Genomic DNA, 22,095 nt, shown 5'->3' on the forward strand with positions numbered 1-22,095 from the left:
ACTGCAAGGTTGGAGATGTAGTCATCACCATAGATACAGTGAGCAAGTTCAGGAGCCAGACTTCAGGCCGTAAGCTTCCTGATGGCTCAGCAAGAGGCTGCTGTTTTGCAGTCAGACTGATTTGGAAAGAGGAAATCAGAGAGGGCTAAATAATCTGTGCCTGATTCTTTACCACAAAGTCTTCCCTACTCCCTCCTTGTGGTGGACAGACACCCAAGGCAGGACTTGAAAGAATTTCCCTCCATGTGAAAACACGAGGCCTAAGATAAAGAAGTTCCTGCCTAAAACTTAGCAACTGTTAACTTGAATTGAAATAGATAAACCTTATTCCAAAATGTAAGTACCTATATTAATTTTAATTTTAAATAGTATTGGGGAAAATGTTTTAAAGAACTCCATGAATAATGGGAATAGACCATAAAAATAAATGTAATCAATTCTCTCCTTTGGTCAGGTTTGGTTTCTAATATTACAGAACTTCACAGATACTTTTTATGTGTGCTGCTTATGGAATGAAGGATTTGCATTTCTAAAAACTTTCTCTTTCGGGTAATTAAAGGAGCCCTGCCAAGAGTTGTGCACTTGTGCACTGAAAGCTGTGTACACATGCAAGCATAAATACTAGTTACACATTTAAATACACATGCATTTGGCTTAAGGTATATCCATAGTAGGGAAAAGCCCCAACATAAGAACCATTTGATTGCTTGCTGGGGACAGTCAGTTCTAAGTCCTTGTATTGCCTCACCACTATCGATTTCTCAGTTTAGTTTCTCATTTCTTACTAGTATTACCCCCAAACCTCAAATCTTATCCTCTTTATTATCTACTTAAATATTTGCAAATATTTATTCATTATTTATTCTGTGCTGTGCATAGTTGATATCACTGCCAAAACAAAGCCAAACAAAACTTTGTAGACCCTTATTTAGGGACCTCCTCTGCAGCCTGTTCCTTCAGTCCCACAGCCATCAGAGGGACCTTTGCCCCCTGTTCTGAGGCCAGTGAAAAGGATGAGCTCTCAGTAAACAGACTTCCTGAATTAATGAGTTTAAAGTATCTGAGATTAAAGCATTATTAATGTAACTTGCAGGCAAGATGATTTGGAAGGAGAAATAAAGAAGCAGCTGTTGTAGTTCAGATTTGCAATGAATGCCCCCAGCGTAGCGTGCCTTTTTCACTTCTAGCATGAAAATGCATGTGGAAGGTGTTTCATTCAGCAATAACGAATAAAGATTCAAACTTTGATCCTCTTCATCTGTTTGACAGTAGGAACAGAGAAAGAAGTTGCACACATTTTAAAAACATATAAAACATTAGTATATTTAATGCTCATAAATGTATGTTATTAAAACTTAGGTAATCTCTGATCTTTGGGGGAAAAAATAGGTATAAGTTGATCTTGCTCTTATCATATCCAAGATACAAGGGAAAAGCAAACCTTTCTTTTATTGGGACTACATATCAGCATATTCAGAAGGACTTTGAGTGTACAGATATAAATGTATGATGCTAAATGTTTCTTCAGAATTTCCCTTTTAATAGCTTGCATTCACTGTGGCTTGCTTCTAAATGTACGTCTCTCTTCTTCATGGCTTTCCTTGCATGTTTCATAATTATTGCATTTTCTTTAATTTTTGCACTTAAATAAACACAAGGACTGGAATTTTGCCTCAGGAAGCAAGGTTATTCATAATCCTGTTGAGTGAATACTATTTATTCCTTCACAACTGTTCAAAGAAAATCATAATGACTCTATATGTGTATTTTCAAAGAACACCTTAAGCTTTCTCATGACTGAGTACAATTTCATGTAGAAAACACTATAGCTGTAATTCTCTTTAAAAACTTTAGAAATATTTTTCTTTATTGTGTCTGCAGAGCAAAAGTCAGTGAAAAGATATTTTTTCAAGCATTCCAACTGAATTGACCAGCTATTTAAATCATTTAAAATAATTAACTCACTTGAATGCAACTTTATTTTTGCCTTCACAAACGTGTAACACATTACAGAGGACATGCCACACAATTTTGTCTTGTGCCCAAATTCTGCTACTGAGTATCTCTACTTGCTGTACCGATTGCGCACAGCCCTCCTTGAATCCATCCAAAGCTGAGAGATGATGAACAGGTTTCCTGGGGGCTCTCAGAGATGAGAGCCTACTGACCAAGGCTACCCTGGTCATGTCTGTAGCCCTCTGCTGCTTTTGTGCAGATTGATAAATCCAGGAAGCCAAGCTATTAACGGCAAGGAAAGATGGCTTTTAAAAGATATTACGACTGATCTTCTTTGGATTGTTATAAAATCTTATGGTTAGATGAGCCTTAAACATCATTCAGTGATTCTTTGTTACATATGAGGAAGCCAGTATGCAGAGAAATTATCCTGCTTGCAATGTGCATATCTAATACATTAAAATTTCCAAAATAGGGCTGTTTAGTCCCTTACTGCCTCTTTTCAGTATTTGCCCAGATTTTTGTAATTTGTAGTTACACAGACTTAATATCAAGATAGCTTAACAAAAAAATGAACCAAGTTTTGAAAGTTCATTTGATTGTTAATCATAAAAAATTAGTATTCTTCTAAATGCTGAAATAAGAAAACAACTATGTAGCTCACTGATAGATCCTTTTGCAAGTTAAGATTAGCAGACTATTTTAAAGGTAATGCTATTTTACTGTGGCATTTATCTGCATTTCCCACTTCTATACATCAGTGGATTTTGTTCACAATATTTTAATTTCAATTATTAACCCTCAGTTTTCGCCAAGGAAACTTATGTAGATGTCACTAGTAGCATTTCTGTGAGTTATTTCTTCGTGTCATTGTTTCTACACTAGAGAGTACATTTATTTCTTCTGCCTTGTATCAAATGTACATACCTCATCTTTGCCACTTTAATCCAGTAATTTCAAGACCTTGTATCAAGTAAGCATTGGCAGCTTCTTAAATCTATTTTGTTCAACATCTGCTAGATTCTTAACCATGCATACTTATAAAGTTTTATATACATATATGTAAAATTATATGTACATACATATACATATATATATCTCATACATATATAGAGATATGTGCCTATAGATAGGCAAACACACACAACCACATTGAAAAGAAAAAAAAAATACACTTACTATATTTTAGACATCTTCCCAAATGAGTTTCCCTATTCACATATAAGGCTACCAGTTTTCTTTCCTTACAGCATTATCATTTATCTTTCCAAGGCTTGTAAAACTGAAGAATACATTATGAAGCAAAAAGTCTACACTTTGCCTTTCTGGGGTGCTTTTCCAGTCCTCTTGTTCCATATATTCTTTTACTTTAGGAGTTACTAAATGTCCTGTTTTTTCCTGTCTTGTTCATTGGGCAAACAGGGGTAGATGGTCCCCCTCCCTAGATAGGAGACGACCTCCTAGCCCCAGGATTCAAATCCAGCATGCATCTCCGGAGAATGACAGGTACTTCCTCCTCCCAGACAAGTGGCTTCCAGAGGCTGCCAGGCCATCAGGTGGAGGGTAGCCAGACGCGTGTGGTTACTGCGCCTTTCTTTCAGGGGGGCAGAGCCCAAGAGGTGGAGATTCCAAAACTGAATGCGTCCACCTCTGATGAAGCACCTCAGAATATTTTCTGAAATGAAAGTTGTATGCACAGGGCGTAGTTCCAAGAAAGAATGTTGGGTCCAGTGGGAGAATTTTCTTTTAATGAGCATTTATTTCAGGGTTTCAATTTTCTAGAAACATATTTAACTATTGCTTTTGTTTACACTTTACTAAAATTCTCAGGTGCTTTAAGATATTTTAAAGACTATCACAGAGCCTATTCTTTTTGTGGTCCTGATTGATGGTTTGATCTTCACCATCTTGTTTTGTCAATGATGAAGTTTAGGCTTTTAGATATATTCCCTGATTTAAAGTAGAATACCTGGTTCTTACCTGTTTTATGAATATTGTGTTTTTAAGCCAAATATTGTCAAGGGCTAGGGTCAGTCATCAAGGTAGGTTTTTGAAAATAACATCAGTGCTTTGAACCCACTCCGTGCTGTGATGTCGTAAGTGCCGAAGTGTGTTTTTCCCTTGCTTTGTTTTCCTTCTGGGCTGTATTAAGAGTTGGCCCCATTCTCCTATTTTGTGATAGTTGTTATACATAGCGCATATCTTCTCCCAACTGGCCATGAAAGGCTTCGGGCGTTTTGGTTGTTTTGCTTCGGGTGAAGCAGAAATTCAGTCAACACACGGGTAACATTTATTAAGCAGATAAGCAGATGGAGTATCTCAGATATGGAGTCATGCCAGCACACAGGTTTTTATTAATTTATCTTTTAGTATGTGTGTATATAGTAAAGTAATTGTACCTTTAGTTAAGAGTGATATGATTTATTTTCTGTATCTGTAAATTGTCAAGATATCGTCAGGATTACAATTTGAAAGAAAAACTAAACATCATCACTCAGAAAAAAATGAGTAAGTCATCTTACAAATGTTGGACCCCAAGATGATATTTATGGAGGTTTTTCAAATATGTTATTATGCTTAAATCTTTAAGACCTTAATATGACTTACATATTTGAAATGTAAATCTAATGTTTTCTACTGCTGTCTGATTTCTAGGATAATAGAAATCAGACTAGAAACATTAGTAAAATTTCCAATCTAAACATTATTATAAACATAAAGTCTTTTTGAATAAAAATATAAAATAATAATGTATATTAAAATTTAAAATGTGCATCCACAGTGCTACTCATCCATTCAACAAATATTAATTGTGTGTTTATTTATGTGCACTGTTCTAATGGCTAGAATCACAGCAGTGTTTAATAAAAACTGTCATGGACACCAAGGAAATAAAATTTCCTTTTATGAAAGGCTGTTCTGGGTTTCATTTTATATAATGCCTGCCAGAGTATAAGACGATTAAGTATGATGCTCTTTGTAATGAATATAAACATAAGTTTAACTGGGTTTAGAATAAGCAACATGGAAATCCAAGTAATAATTTCAGTTCTTAACATTATGTGAGATGAGGATTAGTTGAAAATTAGTTGTTTTTTAATAACCTGAATTAACTCTGACATTTGATTTAGTAGATTGTATATATCATTGTAAAGGTAGATTTTAGAAGCAGAAATAGTCCTTTTAGATAAGATTATTAAATGAAACTCTTACTAATAAGTAATAATTTATTCCTAATAAGTAATTCTGAGCATACATTTTACTTGTTATTATAATTTATTTGTAAGTAAGTTCTGGGTTCAACAAAGGGAAATACATTTTAAATGGCTTGATCCTATGATTTATTACTGTAGGGAACAGAATATTATTTATAGTATTTAAAATATACTTTTATTAAAATATGAGTAACAAGTGCCCATAAAAATTAGAGAGAAATTACTGTATCAGCTGATGTAGAAAAAAAAAATCCATTGGTAACCTGAGCAAACACTTAATACTTGCTTTCCTTTTTACCTCTTATAAGCTTTATTTACTAATTTAGAAAAATTTGCAAATTAAGTGAACATGGCATCAGATTTGGAGATAGTGAATGTTCATAAGAATTTGCCATCAGATAAATTTTGCACTAGGAAGTGGGTAACTTTAAAAAAATATTCTAAAATCAGTGACAGTTTATGTTATCAGCCATTGGATGTCCTGCATACTTGATTATTTTGAAAACAGTATAGTAATACAAGAGGTAAATATTTGATTAAGAGAGCTTGCTCATGAGTTAGAAAGCATTGATTTGCTGTCTTGTTTCACATAACGCATGTACACACACACAAAATTTTTAATGTACCATTTCTCCATAATTTTAATTTCAACAGTAAAAAATATTGATGTCATTTCAAGTGGTACAATAGCTTTATTTGGAATTAACATGGAATATGTTTATCTAGATCAAAAAAATTTCCTAGAAGTTGTAGGATTTTTTTAAAACAATGATGAGGAAAAAATACGTAAATCTGTAGCCCTAGCTTTTTTTTTTTACCGTAAAGTTTAGTGTACATTTTCTTGTAGTTTTATTACTAAAAATATTGAAACTTCTAAGAATCACCTTTCCAATAACAAAGTATTTCTTTGTAAATGGCATTATTTTAATATATAAATAGTAGCTTTTATGAACCTGTGTATACATAATTCTCTTATAAATTCAGAGCTACTTATGGCTGCATATTTAACCAAAATTTATGAATAGCAAGTTAGAAAAAACGTATTTTAATAGAACCCTAAATCGTCAAGTTTCTGAGTTCAGTACTCACAGTTGAATCAGTCATCTTTAAATGTGAAAGGCGAGTATAAATTACTATCATTATTACTATCATCTAAATTACTTTTTGGTAAATGTTTTTTCAGGAAGATACATATATTCTTTTTAAATACATTAAAAATTGATAGTGACCATTCTAATAAATGTGAATTGATAGAATATTTTCTTTTTTAGTACGTTTTAAGATGTATTTTAATGCTTCACTAGCTTGAAGGTACTGACTCTAATGTTCTGATTAAAAATATTTTTGCATGCGTGTACATATTTTTGTACATGATATTTTTAAAGATGCAGTTTATTGATGTGACTTTGATAAAATGGGAAATATGAATGGAATAACACTATTTTTTGCGATTTTAATTATTAGAAAAAGTAAAGTATCCCACTGTGTTAAAGATTAATTCTTGAATTACTCTGCTGTTCTAGTTCTAATTTCTTTTGCAAGTAACCAGATTTCTGTAGTTGCCCACACTTGCAACTTGGAAGCAGCTACTTGCCAAGGAATTTTTAACCAAAAATATCATGTGGTTCCTCTTATTCGAAGTGGATGGATCTTCTTTCTCCACTGGAAATATTTCTAGGATAAAGAAATTATCCACTTTTCCACTTCCAGAATTCATACTTTTGCAGTGTAGGTGCAGAGTTAATATAGAACCACTTGTAAATTCAGTATATTACTAGTCATTTTTGTTTGCTTGCAAAAATGTCCTTTATTTAAAGGAATGAAATATACTCATATACTAAAATACTTAGTCTTTTTAATGGCTGTAGTCATATACATAAATATCAATAATAAGCAAAAGGGTAAATGTATCTAAATTGTATGCATCCATCTTTACTGCACATGAACATTGCTTAAGTAGATTCTTAATCTAAATTTAATATTTTCTTCCCAAAATTATGAGGAAACAACATGATGATGAAGATTTGCATTTCACATCAGACCATCTGGAGAATCAACCAGAATATATACAGAAATATTCTTATGACATCAGTGTTAATTATAATTAAAACATTATGTGGTAGAACTTATTACTCCCCAAAGCAGAACATATTATATTTTCATTTTATTAACATGTTAATTTTTCACTTTAATAGAATTTTAGTATCTTTAGAAAAGTAGTGTTTATCAGTGTCTTCAGGGAATTGTTCTAATTGAGCCTAGTTATTGATGAGGAAAGGAAAATATCACAAAGACAGATTTTTAACAATTGCCTTGCATTTCATTAGTACATTTTATGAATCTTCACACTTAATCTAATAGAGAATGATAATTGAAAATAGGACGTCCAGAAAATTAACTTTAGTTAGGAACACCCCCACTCTTATGATTATTTCTCTCGCTTCCACTTAATGATGTGATAATTGTTGTTATAACATATTTGAATAGACCTTTATAGCTTTTAAAGAACTGGGCACAAAATCGTACAGCTATAAGTTGTGATTAAGAAAAAAAAAAACAAAACTGAGGATTTTCTGATTCTTGCATACCTAAACCAGAGAAACATTCTTTAAGAATAATAAAAGATCATTAAAAATTTTAATGTAACAAAATGCATGTTAGAACCCAAAATAGCTAAGACATGATGGAAATGCTATCACTGTTTTTATTTGATTTTGTTGAGGTATCCCTTCAATGAATATCAAATCATTCAGAGTTGCTGGATGGCAGAAGGGCAGGATCGTGGGCCATGATAGCAGTGTCCTCACCAATTGACTGTGGCCTGTATTTCCCTCAACTAGTCACTCAACCTTCCTGGGACTCATTTCCCTTTCTGTAGATTTAGGTGGGTGTAGATGGATTAGCTGAATTCTGACATGGCTTAAGACCCTAAACTGAGTCCATGCTGCCTGGTTGCATCATGATGAACATGCGTTGGGCCAGTAGTGATAACTCTTCCTTATGCCTAAGGCAGTAACCAGAATGCGTTTCTTATATATGGTATTTTATGTTATACTGATGATCAGAAAACAATGTATGTCTAAATTGATTGATATAAGCTGAATGTATAGTCCTAGTTAGGTTTTTACTTGTTATAATCTTTTAGACTCTTAAATTCCAGTAGCATACTCAAAATACTACTTTTTAAACCACTTATTTATTCAACATATATTTAATGAGAAGCTACTATGTGCTGGGTGTTGATGTTACAGACACAATACCTGCCCATAAAGAGCTTAGGAAAGAATGGTGTAAGGTAGAAGGTATTTCTTTTCACTGTGATCCTTTTTTATGATTCTGTGGCCAGTAGTTTCAGGAAAACAGTACATGAATATAAATTGATGGTTTTAACCCGGGTGGCACTAGTGGTAAAGAATCTGCCTTCCAATGAAGGAGATGTGGGTTCAATCCTTGGGTCGGGAAGATTCCCTGGAGTAGGAAATGGCAACCCATTCCAGTATCCTTGCCTGGGAAATTCCATGAACAGAGGAACCTCACAAGCTACAGTCCATGGGGTTGCAAAGAGTCAGACAAGACTGAGCGACTGAGCACAAGCACGTTTACACATCACAAAACTATTCCAAGAAAAATCTGTCTTTACAATGTACAATATATTCAGAGAAAAGACAGTAGAATTTTCTATTTTCTTCTCTATTCTTGCTTTACACTGAATTATTACAATCAAGTGTATGCCATTTTTACTTAACTCCAGGATTCTTTTAAGTGGTTAGAAAAATTATAAGGACATATCCTTTGTAGAAATCTTTAGAAGAATCTTCAATAGTGTAATTGTCTGTAGCATTTGAAGAGAAAAAAGGGGCATCCTTAAATAGAGGGTTAAAAACAAAAGCAAAAACACAAGTTAGACACATGAACCTCTGTGTGAATATTTATCATCTAGTTATGGGGCACTGACTCTGAGGTTGATAACGCTTATAGATGAGTAAGAGTTTTTACTTTAGGGAAACAAATACATAATTATTATCATTTTAAATAAGACTTTTATAGCATTGATCTCTTGCTATTCTAAGTAATGCTAAAACTAAAATGCTTATTCTGTGTCATACTACAAATACTATAATACAAATAGTAATATTGACATATTTAGAGTTAGCAAGGGAGAAGGCAATGGCACCCCACTCCAGTACTGTTGCCCAGAAAATCCCATGGATGGAGGAACCTGGTAGGCTGCAGTCCATGGGGTCGCTAAGAGTCAGACACGACTGAGCGACTTCACTTTCACTTTCCACTTTCATGCATTGGAGAAGGAAATGGCAACCCACTCCAGTGTTCTTGCCCAGAGAATCCCCTGGACGGAGAAGCCTGGTAAGCTACAGTCCATGGGATCCCACAGAGTCGGACACGACTGAAGCGACTTAGCAGCAGTAGCAGCAGAGTTAGCAAATCTGTGAGGTGATAGTATTTTTGCCACTTTGCAAGTAGAAGAAACCTGAGGCACATAGAGTTTGAGTAAATTGACTAAAATCACCCAGCTAAAATCATTCTTTCATCATTCAGAAAGAGGGTGGGGAATAAACTCAGTTTGGCTCTGGGATCCGTGTTTTTAGCTACCACGATCCAGTGTCGTTTGTGCCACAGATACAACATGTTCCCAGATACTGAGATTATAGACTCTCAGTTTACGTCGTGGGTTTGACAGGCAAGGTCCATGTAAGAGCAACTGACTTCACCCCTGCAAGCCTCAATCTGCTGCTTCTTAAAAGGATGAAAGTGAAGTATGCCTTCATTGGATGGGAGAGCTTAGATGAGAAAAGACAGCAAGTTCTTAGTAGATATTTGATATTGTTAATATCAGCGCTGTCATCATCACTATCACCAGGCACTGTGATGATCAGTCTTACATGTGAGCCCATTAAATGTTAGAGATGAGAAGAGGAAGAGTGGAAGTTTTATAGAGGAAATAAAATCTCCATTGACTTTGTAGCAGTGACTAGGGATACAAGAAAAGCAGAGAAGGTCTAAAGGATGCTCATCACCTTTTCATTGCAGGGATGTAGAAAGTTGGTACAAAAGCCTGCCTGTTGCTTCTGGTCCTGCCCTTTGCACCCACACACACTTCCAGAGCATCTTCCTTCAAACTGCAACCTGCTTTTATCTGAGACCCAGTCCCTCAGGCACGTCTCTGAACTGTGTTGCCCTGGTTGACTTTTTCTCGTTGTTCTCATTATTGATCTGACATGTTATACAGTTTACTTGTTTGAGGGGTTCTTGTTTATTGTTTGTTTTCTACCATAAAACACAAATTGTTTGAGGGCAGAAATTTTGTCTACCTTGTTCGCAGATGTAGCCCAAGCAGCTGGAGCAGCATCTGGCATATAAACACAGTATTTGTTCAATGAATGAGTGAAAACCCTTAGTGACTGTGAGTTTCAGGAACTGGCCTGAAACTCTGTGTCTTCACTTGGCTCTCACACTTCTCATAGGAGACAAAGGACTCTGGCTCTCTTGGTCCCAGGACACTCTTGGGACCAAACATGTGTGTGTTAGTCATTCAGTCATGTCTGACTCTTTGCAGCCTCATGGACTGTAGCCCACCAGGCTTCTCTGTCTGTGGAATTCTCTGGGCAAGAGTACTGGAGTGGGTTGCCATTTCCTTCTCTGGGAGATCTTCCTGACCCAAGGATCAAAGCTGGGTCTCCCACATTGCAGGCAGATTCTCTACCATCTGAGCCACCAGAGAAGCTTGGGGCCAAGTATAAATTTCCCCAGATAATGGACCACATGTTGTTTAGAGCTCAGGCCCCTGGGTCTGCAGACCTCTTTCCTCTGCCTTCCCTCCTGATCACTTTCTGCTCTGCACCTGGTACTTCCCTCTGCTCCAGGAGAAATCTTTGTCTATCAGTGACTTTCCTCATTGATCACAGGCATGTGCTCAGGACTCCTCTGCTCTCCTGCACCCCTGGGCCTTACAGAACTGGACGTGTGCTGGACACTTGGAGCATCTGGCATTAATATATCAAAAGAATAGAGATGAGAGACTAGATCTTAAAGGTTCCCATCACAAGAAATTTTCTGACTTGAGTGGTGATGGGTATAGACCAGGCTTATTGGGGTGGTCATTATGTCACACATCTGAAACTAGTCTAATGATGTATGCCAATAACATCTCAAAAAAAAAAAAAAAAAGCAGAGTTTTCTCCTTAACATTGTTGGAAGGAAAGGATATCAGAAAATAAAAATATATTGTAGGCAACCAGTTATCTGAAGTGAGAGTCATTCAGTCGTGTCTGACTCTTTGCAAGCCCATAGACTGTAGCCCAACCAGGCGCCTCTGTCCGTGGAATTCTTCAGGCAAGAATACTGGAGAATTCTGTCCTTCAGGATAAACTTTATTGCTTTTATAGTTTCTCTGTTTTTTTTTTTTTTTTAAATAAGTGAGCTTCTTGACCACAGTATTTCTTATTTATTTCAAATGTATTGTAGTCCAGACAGATTTTAGGATGAATAGATAGATGTATGTAAGCTGCCTTGGGGAGGTCAGTTGTATGTATAAGCATTATTTCTGTGGGAAATGCATTTCAAGTTTCAAATGTTCAATATACATAAGTACTTTTAGAATATAGAGTAAATTGCAAACTTTATTAGTTCTTTGGTTTGCAATGGATGATTAGCTTTTTAAAATACTACACAAATACAAAAGTATATGATAATTTTAAAAATAATTTGAATAGTTGATTTTTAGTTTTCTTTATGTCAAACACATTCCCCTAGAGCAGCCTAGAGCATATTTTTGGAGGAGAAAAAAAGCAAAGGAAAACATCTTTGTAGCATCAGGTTTGAGACTTTCAGGGTGGAGAGTACTTCCCCTGTGTGTGATCTTTCGGCACCTAAACCACGACTGTCATCATGTTTCTCATCACTGCGTTTCACCATTGAGTTTGTTTCCGCCTCAGTTGCCAGCAGGAGTCTCCTTGACATCAGGACTGTAGACTTTCTCGTCTACACTGGTGGGGTGTCAGCTTCTGTGCCTCCTGGTGGGAAATTGTGTCTTCTGCACAACACCCGTTCTCATTTTTGTTTTATTTTAAGAAAGTACGGATTGACAAAACCATTTAATAAAATAGTTGCCATTTTCCATGTCAGTTGCTTTTTATCATTATACAAGATGACCAGATGACTGTAGCGTGATTCATCATATATTTTGTGTTTCTTTAACATTTCATTCCACAGGCACTCCAGAAAGTCTGAAAGATCTAGCATCCAAAGCCAGACTAGGAAAGGCACTGCCTCTGATGCAGAAAGGTAGGCTCGGTGTTGTGCTGTGCAGCATCTTCTGTTTCACTAAGATGTTCTGGGGCACCTCCTCTCTCATTTTACAAGATTGGTGTTTAAACACAATTGTAATGCTTAGAGAGACATTCCTGTTGAGAAATCTCCTACATGGGGATAGCCTCATTCAAAAAATGAGAGATGGATAGTTTGAAGACAACCCCTAAGTCTTAGGGCTTAAGAAAATTCTCATGCATTTCTCTTAGTGATCATTCTGATCACTAAAAAACGATTAAATGCAGTGTAGTCCTATATACATATTAAGACATTAATATTTTGTTTCTGAGATGATTGAAATGTTACTGATGAATATGTTACCTGAAATATGCAAGTATTTTGAGTGTCTGTTATTTATCCAAATGATGCCATCTTCTTTAAAATCTGTTCTACAAATGCATAATCTGAGTCTACTCATAACTACAACTTAAGATACTCGCTAAGTTAATGTAGAAATTAAGTGATTTCTTGTATTTTGTTTGCAATTTTTATAAAATTTTAAAGTGCTTTTAGGTTCAAGATACAAATAGAATTTTTGCATAGCTGTAAAAAAGAAACACCAAAAATCCAGTTAACATATATCCACTCATCCCATCAGTATTGAAAATGTGCAGGGTGACATAGATGTAAGTGGATACATGCATTCAGGTGTCACAGCTGCCATAGCGGTAACACAAGGCATAGTGAGAACACAAGGAAAAGAGAGGCTGCAGGTGAGATTAGATGAACTAATCTATGTGTATAAAAGTAGGTGTCAAGAGGAGCATGTTCTATGAGAAAGGAACAGCATGTGAAAACACTGAGGACTGAAATACCCTCTTGAGTTTGTGGAACTCATGTTTACTGGGGACGATTCAGGAGATGGGAGAGAGGCTGAAAACAACACGGGAGAAATTCTTAGAGATTGCTATCAATGACCTTACACGCTGTGGTATAGAATTTTAACTTCTACCTTATTACTCCTTGAGCCACGGCAGTTCCCTCCACATGATTGGTCTGAGTCCCAAAGTTGTAGATCACTTGAACGACACTTTGGAAAGTGGATTGAAAGACCCAGGGGTAGATGGGAAACACCCACAAGGCTGTCACAGAAGGAAACTTGGTGGACAGGGAAACTGCAATTCAGTGATCCATGCAGTCAACAAATATGTGCCAAACTGTGTGTCCAATTCAAGGAATAAAGTAGCAAGCAACAAAAAAAGGAAAGCTTTCCAGAGGATAATACCTCTTAGGTGAGGTTAGAAAAATGAGTAGGTATTAGTCACATCAAGCATAGTGGGTGAAGAGGAGGTTGAATTGGTTTCTGGCTGATGATCTATGGAGATTTGGACTATATAGGCAACTTAACTTACAATGGAACAAGGATCCCAGGAGCCAAAAAAAGTGCTGAATAGAAATTCAGTTTTGCAGAGACACTGAATAAATAGATACATACCCATCTTATAGAGATAGAAATAGATAGGTAGATACATACATACATACTTACATAGATGGACAGGTAGATAAAATAGACCAGTAGTGGTGATAGTGGTGGTTTAGCTGCTAAGTTGTGTCTCATTCTTTGTGATCCCATGGACTGTAGTCGGTCAGACTTCTCTGTCCCTTGGATTTCCAAGGCAAGAATACTGGAGTGGGTTGCATTTTCTTCTCCAGGAGATCTTCTCAACCCAGAGATTGAACTGTCATCTCCTGCATTGCAGGCAAATTCTTTACCACTAAGCCACCAGGGAGGCCCTCAATAGATATGTACATACATAAAAACACAGATGGACAGAGAAATAGATACATAGATAAACAGATAGATAAACAGATAAAGACAGAAGGAGTGCCTGAAGAACCATGGGCGGAGGTTTGTAACATTGTACAGGAGGCGGTGACCAAACCATGCCAAAGAAACAGAAATGGAAAAAGGCAAAATGGTTGTCTGAGGAGCCCATACAAATATCTGAGGGAAAAAAGAGAAGTAAAAGGCAAAGGCGAAAGGGAAAGATATACCCAACTGAATGCAAAGTTGCAGAGAATGGCAAGGAGAGAAAAGGAAGCCTTCTTAAGTGAACAATGCAAAAAGAGAGAGAAAAAAAAGAGGAAAATAGTAGAGTGGGAAAGACTAGATATCACTTCAAGGATGCTTGGGGCTGGTGCACTGGGACGACCCAGAGGGATGGTGTGGGGAGGGAGGAGGGAGGAGGGTTCAGGTTGGGGAACACATGAGAAATAAAGAAAAAAAAAAATTAAGAATATTGGAGATACTAAGGGAACATTTCATGCAAAGATGGGCACAATAAAGGACAGAAATGGCTAGGACCTAACAGAAGCAGAAGAGATTAAGAAGAGGTGGCAGGAATACACAGAGAAACTATACAAACAAGGTCTTAATGATCCAGATAACCACAAAGGTGTGGTCACTCACCTAGAGCCAGATGTCCTGGAGTGTGAAGTCAAGTGGGTTGGAGGAAGAATTACCATGAACAAAGTTAGTGGATGTGATGGAATCCCAGCTGACCTATTTAAAATCCTAAAAGATGATGCTGTTAAAGTGCTTCACTCAATATGTAAGCAAATTTGAAAAGCTCAGCAGTGGCCATAGGACTGGAGAAGGTCAGTTTTCTTTCCAAATCCAAAGAAAGGCAGTGTCAAATAATGTTCAAGCTACCATACAGTTGCAGTCATTTCACATGCTAGCAAGATAATACTCAAAATCCTTCAAGCTAGGCTTCGGGAGTACGTGAACTGAGAACTTCCAGATGTATAAGCTGGATTTAGAAATGGCAGAGGAACCAGAGATCAAATTGCCAACATCCATTGGATCATAGAAAAAGAAAGGAAATCCCCCCCCACAAAAAAAAAGTCTGTTTCATTGACTGCACTAAAGCCTTTAACTGTCTTAATCACAACAGTCTGTGGAAACCATACCTGCTTCCAGAGGAACCTGTATGCAGATAATGAAGCAACAGTTAGGACCAAATGTGGACTAACAGACTGGTTCCAAATTGGGAAAGGAGTATGTCAAGGCTGTAGTCACCCTGCTTATTTAACTTATATGCAGAGTACATCATGTAAAATGCAGGGATGGATGAATCACAAACTGGAATCAAGATTTCTGGAAGAAATATCAACAACCACAAACATTCTGATGATATTGCTTTAGTGGCAGAAAATGAAGAGGAATAAAAGAGCCTCTTGATGAGAGTGAAAAAGGAGAGTGAAAAAGCTGGCTTAAAACTCACCATTCAGGAAACTAAGATCATGACATCCGGTCCCATCACTTCATGGCGAATAGATGGGGAAACAGTGGAAACAGTGACAGATTTTATTTTCTTGGGCTCCAAAATCATTGCAGATTGTGAGTTCATCCATGAAATTAAAAGATGCTTGCTCCTTGGAAGAAAAGCTATGACAGATCTAGACAGTATATTGAAAAGCAGAGATGTCACTTTGCTGACAAGGTTCATATATGGATGTTAGAGTTTAACCATAGAGAAGGCTGAGTGCTGAAGAATTGATGCTTTTGAATTGTGCTAGAAAATACTCTTGGGAGTCCCTTGGACTACCAGGAGTTCAGACAAGTCAATCCTAAAGGAAATCATCCCTGAATATTCATTGGAAGGACTGATGATGACGCTCACTTTATAAAATTTAAAGTGAATTTTCCACTTTTTCTCCTCCCCAAAAAACCCTAGAAAATACCTTCAGTAGGCAACTTTGAAATTTCAGACTCAGAACTTACATAGAGCACAGCAGCAGCAAGTGAGTATATCAGGATAATTCAGAAGGGATTGCTTTCCATTGCAGAATTCCTAGTTTGCCATAATGGCCTAGTAGAAACCAAGATTTCCTGAAAAAGTGAGAGTGTTTTTCGCTCAATACTTTGTTGGTCAATGCTTTGGCCACCTGATGAGAATAACTGGCTCGCTCATTGAGAAAGATCCTGATGCTAGGAAATATTGAGGGCAGGAGGAGAAGGGGGCCACAGAGGGTGAGATGATTGAATGGCATCATGGGCGCAATGAACATGAGTTTGAGCAAACTCAGGAAGATAGTGAAGACAGGGAAGCCTGGCGTGCTGCGGTCTATGGGGTCACAAAGAGTTGGACACAACTTAGGGACTGAACAACAGCATGTGTACATACATACATGCATACAAGCACCCATTCATACATAGGTGGACAGACAGAAATAGATACATGGCTAGCTAGCTAGATAGATGATAGATGAGAAGAATGTAATGAAAATACTGATTGTGTAACTGTTTGCATTTTCTTTACTCTCAATAAATCTAATTATAATACAGTCTCTTTGCCAGGTTGTAAATTACTTAAGTTCTTCCCATTTATTTTCACAAGATTAAAAATTTTCCTCAAGTTACATATTCATTATATTCCATTGAGGCCTTTTTAATTCATTTAACAATTACTAGTTAAATATCTACCATGTGTCATTTTCCAGAATCAATGAACAAGGTTTTTTTGACAGTAAGATACGGTTTTACAAAATGTCAGATGATTCTAGAGTCAACTGACCGTGTTTTCCTCCAGATGAGGGATATTTGAGTGTCATGCCTGGCAACACTGAACACGTGTGTCGTTGTTGTTAGTCACTCAGTCGTGTCCAACTCTTTGCAACCCATGAACTGTAGCCCTCCAGGGTCCTCTGTCCATGTAATTCTCCAGGCAAGAATACTGAAGTGGGTTGCCATTTCTTTCTCCAGGGGATCTTCCCAACCCAGGGATCAAACCTGGGTGTCCTGCACTGCAGGCAGATTCTTTACATTCTGAGCCACCACATGTGTGTGGATAATCACAAATCTTCCCTCCAGTAAGAAGAGAAGGGATTCCATTCCCCCTAGTCTCAAATGTTTGCTCAAGAAGAAGAAGAGTCGCTCAGTTGTGTCTGACTCTTTGCAACCCCATGGACTGTAGCCTACCAGGCTCCTCTGTCCATGGGATTTTCCAGGCAATAGTACTGGAGTGGATTGCCATTTCCTTCTCCAGGGGATCTTCCCAACCCAAGGATCGAACCCAGGTCTCCCGCATTGTAGACAGACGTTTTACCGTCTGAGCCACCAGGGAAGTCTAAGGGCCATATTCATATTACTCTTTCCATTACTTACTTTACTTGTAGGTTTCATGTAGAAAACTCAAGCCTGTTAGGTATTTGAATTTGTTTGATTATAATTAAAGCTCCTCATTGATATTTATTAGAGTGTAAGTCACACGCTTAGCTTTCAAGGGAATTGATGAATAGCTCATTACAATAGAAGAATTGGCCTGGATTCTCTAGGTTTATGTTAGCACTCATTTCTTTTGACGATACCTTCTAAGTTGATGTTCAGCTACAGGTGAGTGAGGCCACAGTATGAATGCTCTGGACACTGATTCTTGGCCTCAGGAATTGATGGCTCCCCAGAGGAGCCCCAGCACAGACCCATCTTGGCCTCAGGCAGAATTTGCTGTGTGACGATCATAATTTTTAAGGCCCTTTGTTGGCCTCAAAAAAAGTGACCTTTTCAGGAATAGCTGTGTAATAAAATGTTTTGAAAGCTATGATAACCATTTCTAGATAGAAGAAAGGCAGAACTGATTTCTGACTTACATGCCTAACCATTGAAGTACAGCTTCAGACCCTGTGAGGAAGCTCCTTAGTAAATAAATGTGTATCTTTTCACCCTCATGTGTGTTGAGCTTTGCGGACTGTTAGCACTGCTGCATGTCCTGCTCTGGGGACTTTTCTTCCTGTGGAACCTGCTTTCTGAATCCTGACTCGGGGGTGTTTGGTCAGGGTTGGTATAGAATTGCGTACACATTCATTTTCTGCTGTGCTGGTGCTCCTGAAAAAGGCAGTCACCACGGGAGGAACCATGGTGACCTTAAGTACCTCATGCATGTCTATCCTTTAACAAGTAATTTTTTTTAAAAAGGACTCTACTTTTAAGCAGCAATAGAAGCAACGTACTGCAAGTCTCCTTGCAGCAACAGAAATGTCTAACAAGCTAAGATTTTGGTGGGGAAATATTAACTTTAGTTCAGGAACACTAGTCTTAAGTGAAGAGAGTAGGCAGGGGTTGAACTCAGCAGTAAATATTTAGAAACTCGTTTGGAGACGGTGAACTGGAGTTGTAGCTAGATTGAATTCATATTTTGTTCTAGAACCCTCACTATTATTATTTCAATAGTATGTTATGTGTAGACATATGAAGCAGAGTTGATGTTCATTAAATACCATTTTCCATATATTTTGTTCCTATAAACTCTCAAAATAGAATTCTATGAAATCTTGTCAAACAATCTGTTACTGGACATGCATTTATGTTTTGTTTTGCAAGATGAACAATACATCGATATTACCATGTTTCATCTCATGATAATAGAAGCCAGCCCTGTCTCAAAGGCAGAAAAGAGAGCAGTGTTGGCGCTTCATATACTCTGTGGGTCCTGCCTTAATCAAGCTAGTTATTTGTCTTTTTGCAATTCACACTACAAGCCCCCAGTTTTCCCATCTATAACATAGGAATGATAATACTTTGAAGAGCTGTTGTGAGAACGCAAAAAAAGGACACGTGTATGTATGTGATATGTACACCACAGCACACGCATGTACACAGACAGACACGCTGGAGCCTGGCATATGCAGACGGCACCACGTGGATGCCTGGTGAGGAACACTAGCTCCCATCACCCTCCTTCTCCATCATTCACTCCCTGTCCATCCTCTGTCCTGCTCCTTGCCAGTCTCTTTCCCTCGGATACTTTCTCAGCACATCCCATTTCATGGAGAAGTCTGGATTTCCTCCCATCTCACTCCTGGACCTCAGAATTTCCTGATTCACCCTCCTTCCTCTCCTATGAAACAAACTTGGCTTCACCATCTCTTTCTCCAAAGCCTGGCCCGTCTCTCTCTAGCCCTTACCTTGTCACTCCCCTCTGCCTCGCTCCTGTGATCCAGCCTCCTTTATCCTCAGGCGGAACAGTTTCCACTCCTCCTCAGAGTCAGTGCTTCCATACTAGTTATTGATGGCAGGGGGTGGGGGGGATCAGAAGCTGTTTTGTTCCTGAGGGACTTGTGATTGGTTTCAAAGGAAAAACAGCCCTGGGCTAAGTAATTAACCCCCAACAGGGCACACTATTCTTGGGCCCTGAAAGCTCGTGGCTTGGGAGGATCTGTGTAACATTCATCGAGAAATGAATTTGCACTTATTTGCCCCTGAAATTACTTTTCTATATTTATACAAAATAAGTGGCAAATTAAATAGATAGATAGATATTTGACTATGTCTCAAGGCATGGGAGCTCTTAGTTCCCCAACCAGGAATTGAAACCATGCCCCCTTCAGTGGAAATGCAAAGTCTTCACCACTGGACCACCAGCAAACTGTGCTTTTTATATTTTTGTCATTTACTTTGTGGCCGTATAGACTCATATAATTTATTTATGTTTCAGGTTGCATTTAGGAAGTTCTTTTAATTTATGAATTGCATTAAGAAATGAAGCAAGATTTTAGTGAAATTGCAAGATCTGTGAAATTTGGACTAGGGTAAAAACTATATTAAACTTTCAGACCACATTAAAGTGTATTTTGTACAAGGGAGTGTTGAATTTTATTCTCATGATAATGACTTTTAAAGAATAATAGATAAAAACTCATTATTTATCATTGGAAAGGACTTGATCATACCTTGATCCTTCCCATGTAAGTTAATTATATAGAGCTGAGTTCATGTGAGAAGTCAATCCAGAATGAATGAACAGTTTTGATACATGATGCCAGGGCTTTCCTCCATTAACTCAGAAATCAAAATGACCATCCAGGTTTCTGGATATGCCTTAGGGTCTGATGCATCATTAATCCAGAGCTCAAAAAGGTTAAATGCACATCAGATACCCAAGCTGTACCTTTTTATGCTCTAAAATCTGACATTTTCCCATTTTATTGTTTGAAAATAGAGGATATACCCTGAATCAATATAATCACAGCTGCAGAAGATATTCTATTTAAGAGAAATATTGTCAATCCAAATGAAAGCTGAATAAAGCACTTGGTAATTAATGTATCACTACTTCCTGTAGTGATCAGTATGGATTCTTAACTCACCACTTTAAATTACTTAGTTGAATATTACAGCATTATTTTCAAAAGGATGAAGTGTTATTTCTTGGCTTCTGTGACTATGAAAAATAATACAGATTAGGTATTTTAAATGTGCACTTTATTTAAAATACAAAAAATGATAAAGCAAAAATGTACATGTTTTAAAGAAGTATATATATAATATATACATACATCTATTCACATGTAAACATCAGTTTTTAATTCTTAATCCTTAATTTAGAAATTGGCTTCAGAATAATTTTGAACATTATATTAAAACAGCTGTCAATATATGGACAAATATCCTTTCTGATACTTTTATGCATGAGAGGATGTGTTTTTATCCATATATCAGCCACTCGCATTTAGTCAGCTCAAAAGCAAAGAATTCTCTACCTTATATCATTTTAATTTGTTGATCTATTTAAATTAACCTCAGAAGACAGCTTCCCTTTGCTGTTTGGTAGGAACTTCCTATTGCAGAGTACAATTATGAACATTGAGAATGTGCTGAGTGTATTGCTCCTTTTTGAAGGCAAGTGCTTCAAGTTTCCCCCGGTTCATTGTCCTGATGGTGCTCACTCGTGCAGCCCTAATCTCTTTACTGAAGTCTTGGTCTCTGTGCTGCTGTGTTCCAGGCACCAGAGATCAGCTCAGTAAGACACAAGAGTCCGAAGTCTCGGCCCTGTGGGCCTTGAAGGCTTGTCTCCCTGGAGGAACCCAGATGGGTCCTCTCAGGACCGCTGGGCGTGCACGTTCCCAATAACGCGTCGGTTTGATGTGAAGTCCCGTTCAGTAACGTTGTGATGGGTTTGCTCCTGGGTTTTAAAAATCACTGTCTTGTACGAGTAACCAGGTTTTCCTTGGACAGATGTGCTGGTATCAAAGTGGATGTGACCTGCTGACTGAAGATCTTTTCTGACCCTAATGTTTTAGGGTTCTCCCACCATGTCTTTCTAGAAGGGGATACGCAGCCGCGAGAGCGACTGATCAGCCAGTCCTTAGGGGGAAACATCCCGCTCGCTCCCGCTCGAGCGAGCACCCTAGTGTCAGAACACTCTGCTCTATGCACCACCTTGCCCCCGGAGGGTCCGCGCCACCTTCTCCGCTCCTGACAAGGTCGCTGTTCAGTGTCTGCCTCCAGGTGTCGCTGTGGTGTTGTGCCTTCCTGAGCTCTCGCCACTGTCACTCATTACGGCACCATAGCTCTTGATCCTTTCTTTGTGACACTTAAACCCCTCCACTTCCACCCTTGCCTGCATCTGCCTTCACTGTGCTGGTGACCTTCTCTTCTATACTTCCTGCCAACTAGCCATCACTGAAAACTGAACTTGCCTGTGTTACGTCCTTCCATCTGTTTGTGGCATATTCATATATACTTTTTTTTTAAATTATGTGAAATTCTTTATAAGAAATTGCCTGGAATTAAATGTATATTTGCTTTAAAATGTATAAGAGGAATTAGAAGGAAAAAAAAGTCTTTCATCTTTGTTTACAAAATTCTGAGAGTGCT

The 22,095-nt window shown here is 37.6% G+C and overlaps 1 protein-coding gene across 47 annotated transcripts in view; it reads left to right on the forward strand.

Moving 5' to 3' along the window:
- Positions 1-22,095, forward strand: part of RIMS1 (regulating synaptic membrane exocytosis 1) — a 249,200-nt gene that overhangs the window by 99,534 nt on the left and 127,571 nt on the right. For 12 of the 47 annotated variants that reach the window (XM_024996898.2, XM_024996903.2, XM_024996899.2 and 9 more), the window contains one exon: positions 12,402-12,473. The exons of 16 other annotated variants lie outside the window; for them this stretch is intronic. In XM_024996898.2, the coding sequence (XP_024852666.2) occupies positions 12,402-12,473 (72 nt within the window). Of the gene's footprint in view, positions 1-3,378; positions 3,463-12,401; positions 12,474-21,518; positions 21,702-22,095 lie in introns of all 47 variants that reach the window. 19 more of the 47 variants (XM_024996894.2, XM_024996895.2, XM_024996879.2 and 16 more) reach the window with 3 other exon arrangements.

This window comes from Bos taurus, chromosome 9 (assembly GCF_002263795.3).
Source record: "Bos taurus isolate L1 Dominette 01449 registration number 42190680 breed Hereford chromosome 9, ARS-UCD2.0, whole genome shotgun sequence".
Lineage (NCBI taxonomy): Eukaryota > Metazoa > Chordata > Mammalia > Artiodactyla > Bovidae > Bos > Bos taurus.